We start from the raw sequence: 23808 nt of genomic DNA, 5'->3' as shown, positions 1-23808 counted from the left end.
AGCAGCTTGCTCCAAGCCCTGTGTCCAACCTGGCCTTGAGCACTGCCAGGGATGGGGCAGCCACAGCTTCTCTGTTCAACCCATCCCAGTGTCCCATCACCCCCATAGTGAAGAACTTAAAGAGCTCATCCCCATCTCCCCTCTGGCAGGTTAAAGCCATTCCCCTTGGCCTGTCCCTGCATCCCAGGGAGCAGGGGCAGACTCTGGTTCCCTTGGCTTGGGAGCCGTAAGGGAGCTGTGCTTAACAGGCACAAACCCAGTTCAGTCTCACTGGTGAAACCCCTTTACCTGCTCCGCTCCAGGACACCCGAGTGGCACCACTGCGGAGCCCTGGGTACACAGGTGATGCCCAGCACCACCTTCCTCTATGGGAGCAGTGGCCACCATCCTGGCCCACCCCCCAAAACACTGACCCCAACCCTTACCTCCCTACGCACCCCTTCCATGCTCCCTTCCTCCCTCCCCATCCCATCCCCAGATGCTCATCCCGACGCTCCCCCCATAACCACATCCCCATCCTATTCCCACCATTGCTCCTCATCCCGACACCTCCCTGATACACAGAGCCCCATCTTCCCCTCACCAACCAACCCCTCCAGGATGCCAGGTCCCCTTCCCAACCCACCCATCCTGAATCCCACATCCCAGCCCACAAAACACACGGAAAGCAGAAGTGGGGGAAGGGAAAGGGGGGGAGGGGGGAGGGGGAGGGGAGGGCAACGTTTTGAGTGCAAAAAATAAATATAAAATTTATTAAAACACCCACAATATTTTAAAGGTATCAGGAATAATACATTTCACAGCCCGGCGGCCGCGGCAACGCAGAATAAAATACAAATTACAAAATCAACCAAAAAAAGAACCAAAACCCAGCAACGAAACGAAAAAAAAAAACCAAAAAAAAAAAACCAAAAAAAAAACCAACAAAATGGGAGAGGGGGGAGGGGAAAAAGAAGGGGAAGGATCCAAAACTTGTCATTTTTAGGCAGCCTAAAAAATAAATTTACCAAAACACGGGAAAAAAGACGGGGGGGGGGGGGGAAGGTGTTAAAAGGGAGAAATAAATCAAACGTAAAGAGGAAAATGGGGGGGAAAAAGGGGGAAAATTATACAAAATAAAATTATCAGCATAAATTTACTGTCCTAAAAGTATCTACAGTTTAATACACATTAATCCTATTGCCTTGAGACATGGGGATAAAATCTACCGGTCCTCGATCCGCCCCGGATCAAAACTTCATTTCAAGTAACCACAGTCCCGACCAGGAATCTTCAAGTGTGAATGGGTCGGAGCCGCCGGGACACCCCCCCGTGTGTCCCCCCCTTTCCGCCTGCCGCCGTCCCGCTCCCCTTTTCCATGATCCCAAACCCCCCCTTCCAAATCCCTCCCCGCTTCCAATGGAATTCCCGACTCTGAAGGAGAAATGGCGCTTGATGGGTGGGGTGCGGTGGAATTCTTACCTCTTTATGGGGTTAGGGTTTTTTTTTTTGGGGGGGGGGGGAGTCGTGGTGGGAAAACCAAGTGGTTCCCAAAAAACACAAGAATCAACCCAAAAATGTTGCTCCTGGGGTTAAAAAATGAGGCTGAAATTGCGGCGGTTTGAAATCCCTGAAGGATGCGGAAAAATGAGGAACAAACCCGGGCGGAAAGGGAAAAGGGGGGGGGGGGGGGGGGGGAGAGAAAAACCCATAATAATTAAGGAAGAAACCGCTGCGGAAGGATCCCTGATTTCGGAAAGATTCGCCCCGGATTCGCTGGGGGAATTGGGGGGGTTTGAGGTATTTGCCTTGGTTGGGGGGCGTGGGGGGGAGCTGCTGCCCCAGCGCTGACGGGAAGCCGAAGGGGAAGGAAGTAGCACCAATAAACCCCGAAACATGGACAAAAGTGGGGGGAAAAGGGGGAAAAGAGCGAGGCGGGCGGAAGCGGGCTGCGCACAGCGTGCTGCGGGCACGGGGAGGAGCTGCAGGGTGAGGGCAGCGCCAAGCGCGGTGCTGAGCGGTGCCCGCGGGCGGGGGCACCGTGGGGTGAGCAGGGGCTGTGCAGGAGCGGCATGGAGGGGCACGGTGCTCAACCGCGGCAGGGCCAGGGCGCCCATGGCCCAGCACCGTGTCTGTGCATGGAGGGTGAGCACCGCGGCCGAGCACCGTGGTCAACCAGTGTGTCTGTGCATGGTGCCAAGCACCATGGCCAAGCACCATGGTCAAGCACCATGCCCAAGCACCATGGTCAAACACCATGCCCAAGCACCATGGTCAAGCACCATGGTCAACCATTGTGTCTGTGCATGGTGCCAAGCACCATGGCCAAGCACCATGGTCAAGCACCATGCCCAAGCACCATGGTCAAACACCATGCCCAAGCACCATGGTCAAGCACCATGGTCAACCATTGTGTCTGTGCATGGTGCCAAGCACCATGGCCAAGCACCATGGTCAACCATTGTGTCTGTGCATGGTGCCAAGCACCATGGCCAAGCACTGTGTCCATGCATGGTGCCAAGCACCATGGCCAAGCACCGTGGCCAAGCACCATGGTCAAGCACTGTGTCCATGCATGGTGCCAAGCACTGTGGACAAGCACCATGGTCAACCATTGTGTCTGTGCATGGTGCCAAGCACCATGGTCAAGCACCATGGTCAAGCGCTGTGTCCATGCATGGTGCCAAGCACCATGGCCAAGCACCATGGCCAAGCACCATGGTCAACCACTGTGTCTGTGCATGGTGCCAAGCACCATGGTCAAGCATGAGGGTCAACCACTGTGTCCATGCATGGTGCCAAGCACCCTGCCCAAGCACCATGGCCAAGCACTGTGTCTGTGCACAGCGGCTGAGCACCGTGCCCAAGCACCATGTCCAAGCACCACATCCATGCACCATGCCCCTGTGGCAGCACCACGGATGTGCTCCACCACTGTGCGCCGTGCCCCCGAGCACCACATCTAAGCACCATGTCTGAGCACTGTGGTCATGCACGGTGCCGGAGCACCGCATCTACATGCCATGCCCTTGCGCCGTGGCTGTGCACCGTGCACTGTCCATGCACAGCATCCCCATGCACCAGGCTGAGCACCCTGCCCGAGCACCACGTTCACATCCTGAGCACCGTGTCCTCACACTGCGTCCGAGCGCTGTGGCTGAGCACCGCGTCCACGCGCCGAGCACCATGTTCCTATACCCTGGTGAGCACCACGTCCATACACCGTATTCACGGTGTGCAGACAAGCACCATGCCCGAGCACCGTGTCCACGCACCACGTCCATGGACAAGCACCGTGCCCAAGCACCATTTCCACACACCATGAGGGAGCACCGTGGTCAAGCACCATGTCCATGCACTGTGGTCACACACCACGTCCCAGCACCGCGGCCACGCACCATGTTGACACCACCACGTCCAAGCACCGTGGCCATGATGCGTGGCTGAGCACCGTGCCCGAGCACCATGTCCACGCATCATGTCCAAGCGCCGTGGTCGAGCACCATGTCCACGCACCGTGCTGACACACCCCGGCCAAGCACCATGTCCATGGCGCGTGGCTGAGCACCGTGCCCGAGCACCACGACCAAGCACCATGTCCGAGCACCATGACCAAGCACCGTGTCCATATACACCGGTCAAGCACCGTGTCCATGCACCACAATCCAAGCACCGCATCCACGATGCTCGGCTGAGCACCGTGTCCACACGCCACGTCCAAGCACCGCTGTCGAGCACCATGTTCACGCACCCTGGCTGAGCCCAGGCACCGCATCCAACCACCACCTCCACGACCCGCGGCCGAGCACCTCAACTGAGCACCTCATCCAAGCACCACATCAGCACCGCGGCCCCGCTCCGGAGGGGCACAGGCTCCGATCTCGGTTTGCATAAACCCAAGTGGCTCCCGGCACGCTTCGAGCTGCCGCTCCGGTAAAGTTAAGACCTCCTTCTCCACGACATTGCTTTTTGCTTTGTCTCCTTGGTTCCCGAGTTTCGTATGTACATTTAGTAGCACCTCAGCGAGATGGAATCAGGCAGAAGCGTGATAGAGTTTGTTAAAACACCATTAGCACCGTTTGGATTACAAGATTTCACTGAATAAAAATATGCCTTATAGAGCCCACAAAGCATACTCCAGTATTAAAAGGAAAAAATCAGCTATTGAGGCACCTCAGGGATTCTGCTTTCCTTCTCCTTCCCCTTGTCCCGAGAGTTGAGGGGGGGGGACCCCCAAAACGCTTCCCGTTTCCTGCCCAAAGTGAAGCACCGTGGCTGGAAGAGCCAAAGTAGGAGGGAAGGAGCCCCTTTGGGCTCCCCAAGCCCAGCTCTCCCCAGGGTTTCTACCACGGGCGTTGGTCTAGCACCATTGCGGCCACGACCTGCTGCAAAACGAGGTCCCCATCGCACCCCGGAGCGATTAAAAACACGGACCCCCCCCCCCCCCCATAAGTGAGTGCCCCTGAATGAGGTGGGATGAGCGCGGCCGCCAGGACGGGGAAAGGGAAAGCTTTAGCTTGCAAAAAGAGCCTCTCAGCAGCAAGGGGTAAAGAGCTGTGCATAGATTTTGAGTTTTCGTACGAGTCTGAAGCGTGCTCCTTTATCATGACTGAGATTTGAGGTAGGTTTCGACGTTATGTAGTGTAAAAACGTGAGACTGCAGCAGTTCTCGCTCCCCGACCCGCGGCGCCGGCATCTCCCCGCTTAACCCCGGGGTTGATCCCGCCGGACCGACCCCTTCCCCTATCCCTGCACCAAAACCAACCCCTTCCGAGGAAGCAGGACTCAGACAGGTTACACGGACCCCCTTCTCCTCCCGGTTCCAAACGCATCCAGGCGAAGCTCACAAGGCACCCGCGCCACGACAGCCAAGGCGATGCCAACCGGGGCCGGCACCCGAATCCGGCCCCGTCCAACGGGATCAACCCGGTCCCATTTTCACCGTATCCACATCGGAACCAGCATCGCCTGCGGGTTATCCCTACAATCTGACTCGCCCTCGACTCCTCCAATCCTGATATGCTATTGGGGATGTCTAAGAAAAGCGGTAATAGCTCGTTGAGTTTCCTTGTCGAATATACGCGACTTTACAGGTTAAAAGTTAAGAACAAAAAAGGGGATTAATTCTGAAGGACGGACGAAGCATGTTAAATATTCTGCCAGTATTTACAGTTCTCCCACAAGAATCTGGTTTCAAACGTAACTGTTTCAAGTTGTTGGGGGGGGGGGGAGGGAGAAGGAATTGGGGGCTTTTTTCTCTCTTTTTAAGTTTCGCTTTTGTTTTTAAATCTAGGTGAAAGTGCTTTTAAAAAAATTCTTTCCCTATTTACAGGTTTAAAATCAAGAGCACGGAAATGACCCGGCTGCTTTTGACTGAGATCCTGCTGATCTGTGCCAGTGCGCGAGGAAGGAAGAGGGGGGACAGTAAACACAAGGGGATTTCTGCACGGTGACGGCGTCGGCTCTGGCTCGCTGGCTCTCCAAAAGGCACCTCAAAGTGCAAAAGCAACGACCTCCCCGGGGACGCCGGCACCCGGATTCGGCCACGCCACCCTCCTGGTGAGCCACAGGGCAGCTCCTCGCCCGCCCATCCATCCATCCCTCCATCCATCCATCCATCCCTCCATCCATCCATCCATCCATCCCTCCATCCATCCATGAATCCATCCATCCCTCCATAGAATCATAGAACAGTTTGGGTTGGAAAGGACCTTACGATCATCCAGTTCCAACCCCCTGCCATGGGCAGGGACACCTTCTATTAGACCATCCATCCATCCATCTATCCATCCATCCCGGAGCGGCTTCGGCATCGGCGACGGGCAGGAAGTTTCGACTGAGATTGTTCGAAAAGCACCACGCGGTTGTTGTCGGCGTTGGTTGGGTTGTTCCTTGGGGAAAGGGGGTTTTGCGGGAAGAACGGTGATCCGTAGGAAGAAGGGATGGCACCCGGGGGAAGAGATAAAGCACCGAGCCCCGGCGGTGCTCACCGGCACCGGCAGGGAAGGCGGACCAGCGGGGTTTTGGCCAGCCAAGTCTTGGGATTCGCTCTTCCCAGAGCCGATTGCACGGAGAAAGTCCCCCGGAGACGGAAAGCACCAGACTTTAGCAACAGTGATGTACAAGAGCAACACCAGCTATTCACAGTTTGGGCTTGGGGTGGGTTTGTTTCCTGGTTTTGGATCATTTTTTGTCCTGTCAGCTCCTTCTAGAGCTGCCACCGCCGTTCCTGGGACCATCAGCAAAGGATCCCCCCCAAGTCCAAGCCCCCGGCAGCGGCAGCCCCCAGCCCGGACGTGTCCTGAGGTCTCTGGCGTTGGGAAAGACGCCGGCTCGATCCATCCCGGCGGAGCCAATGCCACCGGGAGCGAGGAGCCGAGCGAAGACGCGCCGTGCCGGGACGTTCCTCGCTGTAAGAAAGGACTCCTCGAGCTGAAAAACAGGTAATTTGAGGTCCTTGGGCAAAACCATGGTTGGATTTTCAGCGTGTCTGGCTGATGGTGAAGCACCAGCCCCTGCCAGCCCCCGTGTGTTGGAGCTGGAGGGGGTAACCTCTTGCCTTTAAGCTGGTTTGGTGAGCGGGTTGGATTTGATCTGTGTTCAAGGTTGGGTTGAGTTTTCCACGTTGGCTTCTCTTTCGAAGATCGGCTTCGTCGTTGTGGTCGGAGTAACAAATAAAATAAAACAAAATCCAATAAATAGGCGGTATTTTTAAGTGGAATTAAAAACCTCTCCTTTGCCAAAGGACGCTATGGACTCCTCCGGCCCTTTGCACAAGGCTGGATTAAAAAACCCATGGCGATATAAATATGAGATTCCCAAAAAGCCTCAAACAGCACCGTCCTCTTTTGGTTTTACCACGGTTTGCTCTGTTGGCCAGCTCCTCGCCAAGCGCAGCCCTCTGATGGCGTGCGCCCGCGCCGGCTCCGCTGTTTGGGCCTTGGGTTTGCTTTCTGTGGGTTGGGTGGGTTTTTTTCCTCTGTTCTTCTTGTGGTTTGCTTCTCTTTATTATTTTTTCTTTTTGTCTATTTTATTCCTAATCCTTTTCTTCTCCCCCACGCCCGAGGAGAAAGCACCACGAAGCAACGCCGGGCGCCGGCGCTGCCGAGGGTTGAGGTAAGATGGGGCCGTGGCGGTTGCCTCCGTCTCAGATCCAGCGGCTGTAGGGGCCTGTCACCTTGGTGTAAGCATAGGAGGACACAGTGATGGCAGAGTTGGTGGGGATGGCCACCGCCTGCCGCGTGGGGACCGAGTCCCTCCTCTCCTTGCTGGGCGCCTCGGTCGCCAACGCGCCGCCCCACTTGCGTTTCTTGGCGAAGGCTTTGGCGTCCGGTGGCAGACCCAAACGCGCCGCCTCCTCTTGCCGGGCACGAGCCCGCTCTGCCAACTGCTTCATCTTGGCCTCCCACAGCGCCAGGCCGTGGTTGGGCTGGTTCAAGTTCTTGTGTTGGTAGAAGACCAGGGAGATGCGCGTGGGGTGGCAGCGGTTGGGTTTCTTCAGCGGGGTGGTGGCGTGGAGCTCGCGGCGGGCGCACTCGATGAGGATGGAGCCGTGCGCCGGCGCCACGGCCACCCCGCCGATGTTCTCATCCAGGAAGTTGTGCTCGCTGTCCGACCACTCCTCCTCTTCTTCCTCCTCTTCCTCTTCCTCCTCCTCTTCCTCCTCTTTCACCGTCTTCTCCGGCAGATCCTCCTCCAGGCCAAACGGATCCCACGGCTTCTCCCGGCGGGTCCCTACAGCCCCTTTCTCACCCACCGCCGCTTCCCATGGCTTCTCCAGCAGCCCGGGGCTGGGCGCCGGCGTCCTGCGCTCCTCCGCCTTCACCGAGCCCCACGGCTCCTCGGGGAAGCCCGGAAGCCCCGGTAGGGATGAGCCAAAACCCAATGGCCCCAGCAGGCTCGGGGTGCCCGTGCCAGACAGCGCCGGCTCCCCCAGCTTGCAGGGGCTCCATGGTTTCGGCAGCAAGCCCGAGCTCCGTGCCGCTGCCGCCGCCTCTCCCACCACAACGTTGGGCCACTGCTTCCCCGGCGGCGGCGGCGGCAAGCGGGCGGCAGCATCGAAGGCGCTGGGCTTCTCCCTCCCACCAGACCCCGGTGCCAGGGAGCTCCAGGAGCCCTCCGCCGTGTTAGTCCTCTCTGGGGAAGAAGACGTGCCCCGGGATGCTTTGAAGGGGCTCCACCGCTGCTCCGGCCCCGCGGTGCGCGCCGGGATGGGCGGCAGAGTTAAACCAGTGCCGGGCATGGCGGCTGCGGTGGGAAGGGGCTCGATGGCTGGTGGAGGATCTGGAGGCTCCTGCTTGATCGGCCGGCTGCTGAAACAGTTCTGTGCAAACGGCTGGGCTTCCTCAGAGCCTGAGCTAGTCCTGTGCGGCCCGGCCGCCGCTGCCTTCTGCTGGCTGGCATAGCGGTTAGCCCGCTCGTACGTGCGCTGGTGATGGTTTTTGCTCCGGACGCTGTTCGGGATGGGCTCAGGGAAACTGGTATTCCCATAGGTGTGGTTGAGGCTCTCCTGCAGGGCTGGGACGTCAGGCTTCTTCTCATAGCCATTGCTCACCCAGTTGCTCCCCGAGGCATTACGGGATGCCCCGTAATTGAGAAACTGTGAGGGGAAGACGTGGTTGCTGGAAAAGCCATAATACCCGAAGGAGGGAAGCGCGAACTTGGAGTGAAACCCGTTCACGGAAGGCAGATTGGGCTGTGCATAGTAGGAATGGTAAGAGTAAACACTGTTCATGCTGTACGGGTCGGAGGGCCGGCAGCTCCCCAGCACCGAGTAGCTCTCCACCACCGCGTTGCCATTGTACTTGAAGGCGTTGTAGTGGCTCGGTGGCTCCACCTTGATGGAAGGTTTCAGTGGCTGGGGGGGCAGCCCGCTTTTCAAGGCCATACCTGCAGGCACAGCACACACACAGCCCCTTGTGAACTGCCAGCCCAGGAAGCCACTAGTGGGGAACAAGGACCCTGACAACTCAGCTGGACTCAGAAACCCCATGATGATGGTACTGCCAAGCAAGCATGGAGGTCAGCATCACCCAGTGCACTGGCACTGATTCACACCTGCACGATCAGAGCTTCCCAGTACCCGGCAGCATGGGGAAAACCCAAGCAGGCACAACAGAAACGCCACCCTTCACCCCAACATGCCAAGAGCTCAACAACCACCACCCCACGGCAGCACCCAACCACATCTTCATCCCCTCATGTGTGGTCCAGACAGCTCAGGGTGGTGGACCTTCGCCTCTGCCCCCATTACCTGCGTTCTGCTGGAGCGTGGGCAGCTCGAGTGCCTCTTGCTTGATCTTCTCCGGTGTCATCAGCTTCTCTTTCTGCAGCTTCTTCTTCTCTGCGGCGGCTTTCCTCGCCTCCAGCTGCCTCTGCCGGCAGGACTTGGCAGGCTCGGGCAGCTTGCGGACCTCACGGGGGAAGGATGTGAGCACCTGGATGGCCCCGCTGCCCACCTTGGCGTTTTGGTTCTCCTCGCTGCCAAACTCATCCGTGCTGGACATCTTGTAGAGGGGGAGGACGTGCAGCTGCTCATCTTCAGGGATTTTCCCCACCACGCGATTGTCTTCCTTTGTCAGCGTGCAGACCTGCGGGACGCATGGGACACCATCAGTGTGAAGCCACCCAACCTAGCATCCTCCCGCCCGAGCCTACACTGGTCCCCAGTGGGCATTTGGGAACCTCCAATGGGAACCAAATTGGGAACCAAACACATGGCCCTTGCTAGCACCATGATTCAGTCCAGCTGGGGTGGCTTCAGCACCCCACAGACCTGAACAGTTTCATCTGAGGTGTGCAACCACTGAGGAGCAGCCACTGGAGTCATGCAGTGATGACAACTGGGGACAGCCGAGTGGCTCAAAAAGGAGCATAGAATCACAGAATGAATCATAGAATGAATCACAGAATGAATCATAGAATGAATCATGGAATGGTTTGGGTTGGAAAGGAGCTTAAGATCACCCAATTTCAACCCCCTACCACAGCCAGGGACCCGTTCCACTGGAGCAGCTTGCTCCAAGCCCCTGTGTCCAACCTGGCCTTGAGCACTGCCAGGGATGGGGCAGCCACAGCTTCTCTGGGCACCCTGTGCCAGCGCCTCAGCACCCTCACAGGGAAGAGCTTCTGCCTTATCTCCAACCTGAAGTCCCCGTTTCAGTTTGAACCCGTCACCCCTTGTCCTATCGCTACAGTCCCTGATGCAGAGCCCCTCTCCAGCATCCTTGTAGCCCCCTTCACACACTGGAAGCTGCTCTGAGGTCTCCACGCCGCTTCTCTTCTCCAGCCTGAACAGCCCCCAACAGCATCCCAAACACAAGGAGGAGCACCCCAAAAAGCCCCACCAGCCCCTTGCTTACCACTGTGCAGCCATTGTAGAGGTTATGCTGATCTTTGTGAGCGTGAGCACAGAAGTCCATGCAGGCTGTCACTCCCGAGAATGGCCTCCCCTCCTTCAAGCCCAGCCGGCAGTCAATCGCCACATCCTCGTTGGTAACCTGGGAGAAGGAGGAGAGGGCCTTGGTTATCCAGAATCTCCTACATGCCTGCTGACAGGTGATGTGTTCCAAAATGGGATGCACCAGTACCTGGTTTTGGTAGGCTTGTGGTGCCAGCCTCTTGTAAAGTGGAGCAACCTCGGTGGCCAAGTCCTGAAAGCTTTTCCGGAGCAACTCTTCCTGCAGTAGGGAAAAGAGGAGGATGTCACCCAGGGGTTTCGGCAGCAGGGATGGAATTGGGGACACAGCCCCTGCACTAAACATGGCACCCAACCCTTCCCATGATGTCCTCCAGTGCACAAACTACATTGCTTCAATTCCTGGTGACATTTTGGCCATTCAGCCTCCACCCTCAGCATCTGTTGCGCTTCAGCTTGCTTGACCCATGAGCCCTCTGCCATCTCCCCTGGGGTTTCTAGAGAGGATCCGTTTGTGCCACCCCATACCAGCACTTGCTGTCACTCCAAAAGTCTGGTTCTAGGACATGAACCTAAACCTGCTCTCTGGTTTCATCAGGCTGGCTTCCATTTCCCCATCTGGAGAAGCTGCATGGAGACCTCAGAGCCTGGAGCAAGCTGCTCTAGTGGAAGGTGTCCCTGCCTGTGGCAGAGGGTTGGAACTGGACGATCTTAAGATCCTTTCCAACCCAAACCACACCATGATTCCATGATCTCCCTAATCCATCAAAAATCCCACAAGGAACCTCATTTTCTGGCCTCTCCCCTGCAAAACTTGAGGGCAAACGGAGGTCCAAACCCACAGCCCCACCCGTGTCACCCACCTCTTTGGGATTATCTCCCACCAGCCTGAACTTGCGAGGAGTTTTGCTCCGGGCATATTTGCATCCATTGAAATACATGCTCCAGGAGCAGCCGAAGGAGAAGGAAGCGCCGCAGGTGTTGGGGTCTTTGCCTTGGCATGCACAGGTCCGGCTGCAAGAGGAACACCGTGGAGGAACATCAGCCACCAGCATGGTGATGGCAGCTCTGAAAACAGGCAGCGAATCCCCAGACCTCCCACATCCTCTTCCCATCCCATTCCCAACAGGACTAACGGCATGCTGTGACTTACTCGTCATTCAAGCCGCAGCGGCGGCTGGTGGGGTTCCCGTACTTGGTGAGGGTGTCGGTGAGCTCCTGGTACAGGGTGTCCCCCAGCGTGCGGGGAATGCCCTCCCAGGCCAGGATCAGGATGATGATGACGGCGTTCTGGCAGTGGTGGCCAGCCCGGTGCCGCACCAGGCACAGCAGCTTCTCCTCTTGGTTGTGTCTCCGGATCACCTGGAAAACAGAGGGGTCAGACCACTCCAAGAGCAAACACTTCCCGGTAATGGCCTCAAGCTGCACCAGGGGAGGTTTAGATGGATTTGAGGAACAATTCCTTCCCCAGAGGGTGCTCAGGCACTGGAAAAGGCTGCCCAGGGCAGTGCTGGAGTCATACATCATGAGACACGTAGCCTAAGGCTCTCAGAGCCATGGGTTAGTGGTGGCCTTGGCAGTGCTGCGGAATGGTTGGACTTGGTGATCTTAAATGTCTTTGATGATCTTAAAGGTCTTTTCCAACCTTGTTGATTCTACGGGGAGGACCCCAAAAGTGGGTCCTGGCTGCCTTCCGCAGTGGGAATTTGGGTGGGCAGAGTTGTTGGAGCTCCCATGGGTGCATTCACCCCAATGGGCTTGGGGGTGCCAGGCTGGGGGTCCTGCCCAGCCCAAGGGCTGCAGGTACAGACATGTCATTCAGCGGGCACTGCCAAGCGGGGACAAGATCCAAGGCACAGGTACTCACCCACTTGGCGATGGGGCAGCCCCGGGAGCTCTTCCCCTCCTTCCCCGTGTAGATGACCTTCTCGATGCGGATGGCCTTGCCCTTCTCTCCATACCTGCCAGGGAATGGGCATCAGCCTTGCTCACCAGCCCCATGCTCATGAGCTCCCCCCTCACCTCATGGGACCCCACTTGCCCTCAATGGACCCCTCCACTCACCCTCACAGGATGCCACTTGCCCTCACAAGACCCCCCCCCAGGACCCCACACAGCCTCAGAGCCCCTGCTCATCCACACAGACACCATTCACCTTCACAGGTCCCCCAGTTTCCCTCATAGGACCCATCAGTCCCCCCTTTACTTCCAGGCCCCCTGGTTCCTTACCGTTCCTCCATGAGCTCCCTGATGGATGCCACAGTGGGCCCCGAGCCCAGGTGGGTGTAATAGGGCCCCTCGTCCTTCTCCACAATTTGCTCTGCACAGACACAAAGGGGAACAAGGATTTTGGGATTTGCACCTCTACGATCTGCCCCAAGAGATGCCAAACCCCTAATTCCCTCAAACCAAGCACTTCTGCACCAAAAATCAAGGGCTCCTCAGTGGCATCTCGCCTAAGAGCATCAGGGAAGGGAAGACACATATGGGGTTCACTGAGCAGCCCAGTGGATCCTCTTTGTTTTCTGCTCTGGAAGACGCTAAAATGCTGCTGAGGAACAAGGGGTGCTCAGACCTGCACCCATCAGCACCATCCCCTCTGCAGACATGGAAACCTCCCTGAGCAGCCACAGCCCCTCCAAGCTTCCTGGTAGCAACCACGGCTCCATCCCGGCACAGAGGATTTGTACCAGGAAGGATGCTGGAGCTACAGGAGAAGGATGTTGGGCTATAGAAAGATGCTGGGCTATAGGAGGATGCTGGACCTCCAGGAGAAGGACGCTGGGGCTACAGGAGAAGGATGCTGGAGCCACAGGAGGAGTATGTTGGGCTATAGAAGGATGCTGGACTACAGAAGAAGGATGCTAAGGTATAGGAGAAGGATGCTAAGAGGCAGGAGAAGGATGCTGGGGCTACAGTCCTGCAATCAACAACCCTCACCCCCTACAGCAGCAAACACCTTGGAGCTTTTAGGGAGGAAGGTGCTGACACGGGATGCAAAGGAAGCATCCACGGAAGCCCAGGGGTCAATCCCGGGTGTGCAGGGATGCTCCAACACCGCTGGGTCAGACGCACCCAGTGCGGATCTGCCTGATGTGTCCTTCCACCCCTCTGCTCTCGCTGCCCTGATTTCCATTCCCATCATGTCTCACTGGCTGGGATCCAGGGTGAGGAGAAAGCTGGGCTCAGCTGGGCTGCAGCTGCCCAGACAGGGATCAATACGGCCTGCAGCCAAGGCTGGGTTAGCACAGCCTCTAACAGCAGAGCCACCTCATAAAGCACCAAACCTTGGCTCCCACTTAACTGCTTCCTCCCACAGCTTTTCCTTAGGAAAACAGAGAGAGAATCCCCCCTGTTCCAGCCCCTAAACCACGCTGCAAAAGGAAAAGCAACCCAAACCCTTGCACTGCAGGGAGAAACTCCAGAGTTCGAGCAGCTCCAGAAAAGCCTTTGCATTCATTTGGTGCCATTCAGGGTAATTCCTGCTGCCACCCATTAGAAAATAATCATCAGCCCCACAACTAAAGGGCAGCCTGTGGTTAGGCCGAGGCTGGATGCCCCAGATCCTCACCCTGCTCTTCCCAGGGGAGAGTGGCTGTCCTTTCGGGAGGAAAGATCCAACTGCGCGCGCTCGGATGGAGGTAAACTGCAAGGACTGGGTGGGAATTCTCCAGCACTTGCTGCAAAGTGTAACCGATGCCAACACACACCAAAAAAACCCAGGGCTTTGGTGCTTATTCACAGAATCACTCAATCCTAGAATGGTTTGGGATGAAGGGGGCTTAAAGCTCATCCAGCTCCAGTCCCTGCCACAGGCAGGGACCCCTTCCACTGGAGCAGCTTGCTCCAAGCCCCTGTGTCCAACCTGGCCTTGAGCACTGCCAGGGATGGGGCAGCCACAGCTTCTCTGGGCACCCTGTGCCAGCGCCTCAGCACCCTCACAGGGAAGAGCTTCTGCCTAAGAGCTCAGCTCAGTCTCCCCTCGGGCAGGTTCAAGCCATTCCCCTTGGCCTGGCCCTACAGGCCCTTGTCCCAAGCCCCTCTCCAGGTTTTCTGCAGAGCCCCTTTAGGCACTGGAGCTGCTCTCAGGTCTCCCCTTCAGGAGCCTTCTCTTCTCCAGGCTGCCCCAGCCCGGCTCTCTCAGCCTGGCTCCAGAGCAGAGCTGCTCCAGCCCTCGCAGCAGCTCCGTGGCCTCCTCTGGTCTTTCCTAACCCAACTGCTTCTACAGCTCTTAAGCCAAAGTGAGCTCCATTATGCAAGCACAGCATCCCCCCGGAAATGCCCCACCCCGGGGCTCACCACCACCCTGGTCCCCCCCCAGCACGATCGGTCACTCACCAACACAGTCACAGGTTGGGAATTCCGCTTGTGCCCTCTTGGCTGGCGTGTCCAGGAGGCTTTTGGTCGGCGTGTCCAGGTACTTGAGCGGCGACTCCAAAAAGCCGCTCAGGGTCGGTGTCAGCGGCACCTCGTCCTTGGTGGGGGTCCCGTCGGTGTCATCCACGTCCGGGTTTTGGCTTTCCTCGGAGTAAAAGCACGTGGTGGACACCACGGTGATAGCACCAGAAGATTCGATTTTGATCTGTTTGGGGGACCGGGCGGTGAAAGGGGGCTCCGAAAGCGGACCCTTCCCCGGTGAGAACGAAAAGCTTTTGGGTCCGGCTTGGGGAGTGCTGCTTGAAACGGCGGTGGTGGCATTGGGGGGCACTTGTAGGGCTGGCACCGACCCCCCTGGCACCTCGGCGGCCGTGGTGCTGAGCGTGGCGGGTGTTTCGGGGGGCTGCAGGTTGAAATTCTCCCCAAATTCAGCTTCAAATTGCCGGATGAGCTCTTCCAGCTTGTCATCCACCATGACGGGGGCCGGGGCCGGTGCCTCCTCCGAGCTGGTTGAACCCGCCGGCGCAGGGTGAATTTGGGGGCCCCCCCCGGGGGCACCCCTTTCCTGAGAGTCGGGAGCCGGGGGGCAGCCATCCAGGGGGTGTGGTGGCGGGGGGCAAGCGGCGGGCAGGGGTAGTGCAAGAGGCTGAGGCGGGCAGGCCGGCGGCGGTTCGGTTTGCATCTCTTCAGCGGGGGGTTCGGCGGGCGCCCGAAACCCCTCCAGGCTGATCTGCCAGAGGGGCAGGAAGAGCGGTTGCGAGTCCTTCTGCTTCGCCTTCTTGATCTGCACTTGCTTACGGAGCGGTTTGGCCAGGGGGGGCTTTTCGGGTGGTGTTTTCTTCTTCTTCTCTTTGGCCTGCTTTTCAAAGGGCTTGGGGGGCACGGATGGGGCGCCGGGAGCCCACCAGCCGCTCGGCCGATCCGGGGCTGCCGCCGTCGCTGCTGCCAGGCTTTGCTCGAGGAAGAGGCTGCGCTTGTGATGGAGATGTTGCTGCAGGACCAGCTGCGTCTTCTTGTGCAGGTCGGGCTCTGGGGGTGCCAGTGGCAAACGGGGGCCACTCGGTGGCACTTCTTTAGCGGGTGCTCGCTCGGAGGGCTCAGTTTTAGGCGCCGTCGCTTTGCTGGCTATTGCTTCAGGTCTCTTGAAAGCTGCCTTGATGTAGTCATCAGCGTTCCCCAGTAGCTGCTCCAGCTCTGCCATGGGGTCTCCAGCCCCCGCTGCCCCCTCGGCTTCCAGCCCCCACGTTGCTGCAAAGCCCCCCCGGGGTGGTGCTGCACCAAAGAACGGCTCTGGCGCTGCTCCCGGCTGCGGTGGGTAACAGGGCTCATCCCCTCGCTGCCACACGGCCCCCGATGGGGCGAGGGGGCCGGGGCCGAAGGGGGCAGCGGGGGGTGGCGGTGGTGGCGGTGGGGGGGGCTGGCCATCGCCGGCAGGCTGGGGGAGAGCGGCTGAGAGCTGTGTGAGGGCCTCGATGGCTATGGCGGTCTGCAGGCTGATGTTCTTCTCCTTGGCGATGGTCAACGCGCTCTGAGAGAAGGGGAGGCCGTCGGGCGGGCACGGCTCGGCGGGCTCAGGCACCGGCTGGGGGTCAATAGCACCTTCCTGGGGGGGTGGCAGGGGGTTGGCGGTGACGTGAGGCCGTGGCGAGGCCGGCTCTTCGCCAAGAGCCATCTTGATCTTCTGCTCCAGCCATTCCAGGTAGTCGGGGCACTCGGGGCCGTCGCAGTTGCAGTTGGGGGGCTTCACACCGTGTTTAGCCAAAGCCAAGGCAGCCTTCAGGGCGTGCAGGTCCTCCCCTCGTGGGACCCCATCCGCAGTGCTCAGTCCGCCCCGGCTCATCTCCGAGTCAAACTTCTCATACAGCAGCGACGGCGATGCCGGGGCTGGCAGGCGGTAGGAGGAAACGGCTTCAGCCACAGCCGAAAAGGCTACCAGGTTCCTGACGTCTTCCAAGTGGGCTTTCCCCGCGGCAGGCAGCTGGCCTGGGGACCAGCCGCTCGGCTCCATCAGCGCCGGGCCCCCCACCTCCGGTCGGGCCCCATTGGCCAGGCTGAGCCCGCTGCCCTCCTTCAGCCGTCTTTCTTCCACATAATTAATTGGCCCTTCTTCCATTTGGCTTCTGCTGGGTCCATCAACCAGGTCGCCCGCCGAACCTGTCTGTGGAGGAGGGAGAGAGGAGAGACGTGAGCATCCCCTGCCGTGACCCACGTGCCAGCAGCCCTACAGAATCATGGAATCAACCAGGCTGGAAAAGCCCTTTAAGCTCATCCAGTCCAACCATTCCCAGCACTGCCAAGGCCACCACGAACCCATGGCACTGAGGCCTCGTCTCCACGGTGTGTGAACACTTGCAGGGATGGTGCCTGCAGCCCTGCCCTGGGCAGCCTGTTCCAGTGCCTGAGCACCCTCTGGGGCAGGAATTGTTCCTCAGCTCCATCTAAACCTGCCCTGGTGCAGCTTGAGGCCGGTTCCTCTTGTCCCATCCCTTGTTCCTTGGGAGCAGAGCCCAGCCCCTCCTGGCTCCATCCTCCTGTCAGGCACTTGTAGGGAGCCATCAGGTCCCCCCTGAGCCTTCTCTTCTCCAGACAACCCCAGCTCTTTCAGCCCTCACCCGAATTCTCTCTCTTGATCTACTGGGAGCCTACAAGGATGCTGGAGAGGGACTCTGCATCAGGACTGCAGCAATAGGACAACGGGTAATGGGTTCAAACTGAAACAGGGGAAGTTCAGGTTGGAGATAAGGCAGAAGCTCTTCCCTGTGAGGGTGCTGAGGCGCTGGCACAGGGTGCCCAGAGAAGCTGTGGCTGCCCCATCCCTGGCAGTGCTCAAGGCCAGGTTGGACACAGGGGCTTGGAGCAAGCTGCTCCAGTGGAAGGGGTCCCTGCCTGTGGCAGGGGTTGGAGCTGGAGGAGCTTTAAGCTCCCTTCCAACACAAACCAGGCTGGGGTTCTGGGATTCTGTTTTTCATTCCCCCTTTCCCCATCTCTTTCTCTCACATCCAGGTGATGAAGACACAGATGAGCCGCACGAGCCGCAGCCACGTGGGTTCTACTGGGCTGCGTAAGGAGCAGCGCGGCTCAGGGGGTGGACGGACAGTTTCCACCCCCACTACCCACATCCCACCCCACCACTCTCACAATTGCTCACGGCCCAGTTTGGGATTTCCATGCCCGCCGAGGGCAGGATGTGGGACAGGGAGGGCATCCCCAGCCCCGGTGCCACAGCTTGCACCAGCGAAGGAAGCAGTGCGGGGAGGAAAGGGGGGTTTTTGCTTGGACCCAAGCCTGAAGCAAACCTCCTGGCCGGGAGCAGCAGTCCCGCACCAGGGCAGTGGCACGGCAGGAAGCTGCTGAGCTGGCTGTGCCGGTGCCAGGGGACGTTTCACCTCGAATAACCCGGTGTCTGTATCAACACAGGGCCCCAGGCAACGCCGAGCTGCAGCCCTGGCGTCCACACCACCGGCTGTGTGCCAAGAGGAGACCAAAAGCATTGGAGACATCCAAGGTGGTGGCACCCGGACCTGTGTCTGGTCCCAAGGGGTTTTGCCAGGGATGGGAGGGTCTTTCTGTGCTCCGTGGCTCAGCAGCAGGGATTTCGGCGCTGCGGCAGCCAGGGGTGCTGGTTGTGTATTTAGCAGCTTGCTGATAACCAAGGGGGAGCTTCCTGAGAGCTAAAAATACAGCAGAGTTCACTGGGAAAAACACAACAAAGCTGCGGGCAGAGCTTCCTGCCTCCGGCCAGTGCCAGCAGCCGCTCGTGAGAAGGAGCTGCAGCCCAGAGCCCCAGTCACTGCTCCGTGTTCAGTGGGACAGGGGTGAAGGTTTAACCCTTCAGCCACCAGCCCCATGGCTTTGGCACAGGCATCCTTCAAGGTGAGGTTTCTCCACCTGAGATAAGCACGGTGCTGACTGCGGCGAAACCAGGGCAGAACCACTCCCAGCACGATTCTATCCCCAAAACCCCCCTTCCCAAGGGATGAAAGCTCCCAGGGGAGTGCAGCACCAATGCAGTGCAACCCTGCTCCAGCACAGGGCTCGCCCTGATGCTGCTGGGGCTTCAGAGGGGCTCCAGTCCCTTTGCAGTATCCCAGAGCCAAGCAACAGAGCCGGGAGCAATGGGACCGGTCCATCAGGTCTGGGGAGCAAGTGCTTGGTGTGCTGGTGAAACAGCAGCTCGGGCAGGGTGGGGACAACACGCCGCCTCCACGTTCCTTTGCAAAGCAAGGAACAAACAGCCTCACCCGTCCTTCCTACGCCGTCCTCTTCCTCCTCCTCACCAGCCAAAAGGGTTTTTCCCCAGCAGAGCATGGTGGCAGGGAGATAAAAGCCCTGAGCCCCCTCCAAGACCTTGCGGACGTGCCCTGAAGCATCCCCAGCATCACAAGGGTGACGCCAGCCCAGGGAAACGATGACAAACCTGTTTTGCTGTGGGTGGGGAGCGGGCGCCAGCCCCAAGGGTCTACCCAAGGAGGGGGAACCTGCTGGGTAAGGGCAGGGGAAGCCCCAAAAACCAGCTTGCTGGGCCAGGGCAGCACTTTGGGCTGCTCCATCCCATCAACCAGGGTATCAGCCCAGCAAGAAGATGAGGTAGGAGCAAGCATCCTGTGATGCTCCTAAAGGGTTAATCTGAAAGCTGCAACCTTCCTCAAATCAGTGGGGAAAAGAAATTTTATATATATAATATATAAATATACATATATATATATAATTCCTTTTTTCCTGGCTCTCTCATCCAGCTCCTCTTCCTCCCAGCCCCACAGGCTGGAAGATGGAAAGACCTCAGGGCTTCTCCCCAAAAATCCATCCCCTTCCCTTTCCCGACTCACTCCAGCAGCACCCACAGAAATCCCCAAATCACTGCCATGGGCACCCATCCCTCCTTTCCCTGGAAAAAGGGCTCCCTGCCCAAACCTCCTTCCATTCATCCCAGGAAAGAATAAAAGCTAGGGAGGGGGGAGGGATATAAACTCAAGAGAAAGGAAGGTTTGGGTTAGCTCAGCTGCTCAGCTCCTGCACGGTCCCTTCTGCACGCTATAAATGGGGATAAATCCCCCTGAGGATGAAAACATTTGGGTTTTAAATCTCTTTTTTTCCTTCTTTATTTATTTCCCCTCCCCCCCCCCCCCAGTTTTAAATGCCTTAAACAGAAGGAAGGAAGGCAAAAAACACAACCACACACGCAGAGCCCGGCTTGGAGGGATTCCAGCCTGGGCTGCGCTCCCTGGGAGTGATCCGGAGCCATTTATAACCCGGTGAGTGCTGGAGCGGGGGGAACGGTGCCGGATCCGGGCATGGCTCTGACCGGGCAGCACTTACGTGTGCGGGGTGGGAGGCGAAGATGGAGCGGGACCATGCGGGGAGGGAAGGAGAACGGAGTTGTTGGAGCCTCGGCCCTCCCCGCCCCCTGCAAAACCAGCTGGAGAAGCCATTAGCCCCGGCGCTGCGCGCACGTAGGGATGGATGGACCCATGGACAGGGGCCCCATGGCGCTGCATGGGCCCCACAGGGACACCTCAACACCCCATGGGGGGTTATAGGGGGGACCCAGGCCCCTGAGCTGGCAGGGAGGGGTGGATGTAGTGCCAGAAGGGAATGGCAGCTCCTGCTGATGGCAACCCTATAGATCCCTCTGCCCTATAGGTGCTGGCAGCCTAGGGATACAGTGACTTGTGTATCCAGCTGCCTGCATGTTCAGCAAGCTTGTATCAAACAGTCCCAGATAGCCAGCAACCCTATATATATATCCATATATATATATATATACCCAGCAACCTATATATATAACCAGGAATCTTACATAGTCAACAGCCCTATATACCCAGCAACCTATATATCCACCAATCCTATATATTCAACAGCCCCATATACTCAGCAACCTACATATCCCCCAGTCTTACCTATCCAGCAACTCTATATACCCAGCAACCTATATATATATCCATGAATCCTATCTAGTCAACAGCCCTATATACCCAGCAACCTATATATCCACCAATCTTATGTATTCAACAGCCCTATATATCCAGCAGCCCTACAGAACAGCAATCTTATACATCCAACAACCCATGTGCATAACCCTATATACCAAACAACTTGTTTTATTCACAGCAACATACATATCCTGCAATCCCATATATCCAGCGGACCAATATATCCAGCAACCCTAAACACTTCACAAGCCTAAATCCCAAATCCTGTCTGTTCAGCAATGATATATATATATATATACACACACAGTGACCTACACATCCAATAACCCTAAATCCCTAATCCTATCTACCCAACAACCCTATATATATATATATATATAGGTATACACACACTCAGTGACCTATACATCCAACAACCCAGTCCCTATATACAGCAACCCTGGACACTCAACAGTGCTATACACATCCACATCCACATCAAACAGGGGATGAGAGGATGCCCATCCATCCATCCATCCATCCATCCATCCATCCATCCATCCATCCTGCCTCCCCCAGATCCCAAAGCTAACAGGGAAACAGGTTTTAAATCCCTCATCCTGCAAAACCAGCCACTGTCCCTGCCAGGATCCCAAAATTTCCCTTGTACAAGTGTTTCCGGGGTTTATTAAACTCTTTGGCAGGAGCCAAATGGTTCAGCTACAGAGCACGGAGCAACTCACTGCACGCCGAGCGGTTTGGGACACACCGCGTGGTGTCACCCCACTGCTAAAAACACTCAATTTCATTAAAAGCACAGAATTTGGGAGGAGCATTTCATCGGGAACACACACTGGGAATGCCGAGCCCATCCCAATGGCATCTGGGCAGCTGCAGGGGGGGAACACCCACCCCACGGCGTGCCGGGGCTGCGGTGAGGGCACGGCGGGGTGCTCGGGAGGTCAGTGGTGCCGCTGCCAGCCGGCGGCACGGGCCGGCCAAGAGGCAAGAGGCAGTTTGGCTGCCGGCCCCGCGCCGCGCCGGTGGAGCCCGGCCAGCCCCGGCACTCGCCTTGTGGTTTTCCTCCTCTGGAAAGAACCCCGGGGATCCTCCGTTGGGATCGTGGGTTGGGGGGAAGCACGGAGCATCCCTGAGAGCAGCAGAGCCTACAATAACAAACCAAAGGGCTTTGCTGGGGAAGGGAATGCTGCTGGAATCACACACACAGCCCGATGGCGGGGGGCACCGCATCACACCCAAAGAGGTGGAAAACACCCATCCCGGTTCCAAACCACAGCCACGGTCCCCAGGTACTGGCAAGGGGGACACCAGAGCAGAGCCAAATGGTGCAAGGACCTAAATCCATGCTCAACACCCCCGAAAATGGGAATTACAGGAAGTTTGGGAAGCCCAAGCACTGACTCCAATGATAGCCCCCGGCTCCCCCCGGCTGGGGTACCCACCGCGCCGGCTCATGGTCCCGCTGCTTCCCGGCGCCGCGGGCAGCCGCGGCTGCTTCTCCCGCCTTGTTTTCCAAGCTGTTTCCATGGCCCCAGCTGACCCCGGCGCTGGGTCTGAGCTGCTCACTCCTGTCCTCATTTAGCCCAGAGAAAAGCCAGAATAGCGCCGATGCCGAGGGAGCTGAGCTGATTTGCGCAGTGGGAAGCCCGGATTTGCTTCACACGAGCCCTGGGAGCGCTTTCGAGGACCCCCTGTATCCATAACCCCTCTCCAAGGCCACTATTTCACCCCCTTTTCCTTCCCATCGGGATACAATGAACCAGTTGAACATGATTCTAGTCCCATTCCCAGCTCCAGCCAATGCCGGCAGCTTCTGAGTGAGAGGTGGGATTTTTTTTCCAGGTGGAAAATTTGCTCCCATCTCCATCCTCCTCATTTCCGCCAGGGAGAGGGTTTTCCCTTTTGAAGGGGCCAGAGCTGGGATGCTCGAGGCCAGAATATTTGGGGAGGGAATGCTCCGGGTTGGGATGCTTGGAATGGGGATGCTCAGATGCCTGGAGCAGGGATGTTCAGATGATCTCCAGGGAAGTGTTTTCCCTTTTGGAGGAGCTGCAGCTGGAATGCTTGAGGAGGGAAGTCTTGGGGAGGGGATGCTCAAGGTTGGGATGCCAGCATAGGGATGATTACAATTGGGATGCTCAGAGCAGGGATGTTCAGTTGAAGACATCCAGGGTTGGGATGCTCAGGGAAGGAATGTTTGGAGCAGGGATGCTCAGCACTGGGGCCACATGAGCGATGCCCCAGCGGATGCTCCCACTGGAGCAGCTTTTGGGAAGCACGCTGCCGCAGCCAAGCCACGGCGTGTGTTCCTACTACACCGCTCCTTCCCAGCGCGGCGCAGAGCCGAGCCGGAGCCGCCAGTTGGCACAGGGCAAGGGGAAAGGCTTGGCACGGCACAGAGCCGCATCAGGCTGCCGGCTCCAGCCGGACAGGGAGGGAGCCGGGCTCTGGAAAGGGAAAAGAAGGAGGAAAGGCGAAAAACCGCGGTGCTATTTTAGTTTCTTGGAGCGTTTTTGTCCTCAAACACAGCTGGAGCCTCTCGTGCCGCCGCTCCGCTACCAGATTGGCGCCGGGGCCTGCTGGCAAAGCCAAATCACCCGCTGGTGGGGAGCGGTGGCTCTGTCCATGGGGAAAGGGAAGGAAGGAGGGGATGGGAGGAAGGGGAAAGGGAAAAGGAAGGAAGGGAAGAGGAAGAAGGGGATAGGGAGGAACAGGAAGGGGAAGAATGGGAAAGAGAAGGTGAATAAGGGAAAGGGAATAAGGGGAAGAATGGGAAGAGGAAGGGGAAGAATGGGAAGGGGAATACGGTGAAGAATGGGAAGAGGAAGGAGAATGGGAAGGTGAAGAAGGGAAAGGGGAAGAGTCTGAGGAAGGGGAAGAAAGGGAAGGGGAAGAAAGGGAAGGGGAAGAAGGGGATAGGGAGGAATAGGAAGGCACAGGGGAAGAATGGGAAGGGGAAGAAGGGGAAGAATAAGGCGAAGCACAAGGGGAAGGATAAAGGGAAGGAGAAAGAGGAAGAAGGGGATGGAAAAATGGAAATGGGGAAGAACGGGATGGAGAGAAAAGGGAGAAAGTAAAAAGGGGAGAAAGGGAGAAAGAGAATGG

At 57.7% G+C, this 23808-nt stretch overlaps 1 protein-coding gene across 1 annotated transcript in view; it reads right to left on the bottom strand.

Moving 5' to 3' along the window:
* Positions 1-740: 740 nt before the first annotated feature.
* The window catches only part of TET3 (tet methylcytosine dioxygenase 3), a 28223-nt gene continuing 5155 nt past the window's right edge, over positions 741-23808 (bottom strand). The window contains exons 2-10 of the mRNA XM_065659072.1: positions 14735-16931; positions 12626-12716; positions 12264-12357; positions 11550-11758; positions 11260-11410; positions 10569-10658; positions 10341-10478; positions 9233-9569; positions 741-8868 (exon numbers count right to left, since the gene is read on the bottom strand). Of these exons, the coding sequence (XP_065515144.1) occupies positions 7127-8868; positions 9233-9569; positions 10341-10478; positions 10569-10658; positions 11260-11410; positions 11550-11758; positions 12264-12357; positions 12626-12716; positions 14735-16886 (5004 nt within the window). The 5' untranslated portion in view covers positions 16887-16931 and the 3' untranslated portion in view covers positions 741-7126. The remainder of the gene's footprint in view (positions 8869-9232; positions 9570-10340; positions 10479-10568; positions 10659-11259; positions 11411-11549; positions 11759-12263; positions 12358-12625; positions 12717-14734; positions 16932-23808) is intronic.

This window comes from Lathamus discolor, chromosome 22 (genome assembly GCF_037157495.1).
Source record: "Lathamus discolor isolate bLatDis1 chromosome 22, bLatDis1.hap1, whole genome shotgun sequence".
Classification (NCBI taxonomy): Eukaryota; Metazoa; Chordata; class Aves; order Psittaciformes; family Psittacidae; genus Lathamus; species Lathamus discolor.
This window is presented reverse-complemented; position numbering and strand designations above follow the sequence as displayed.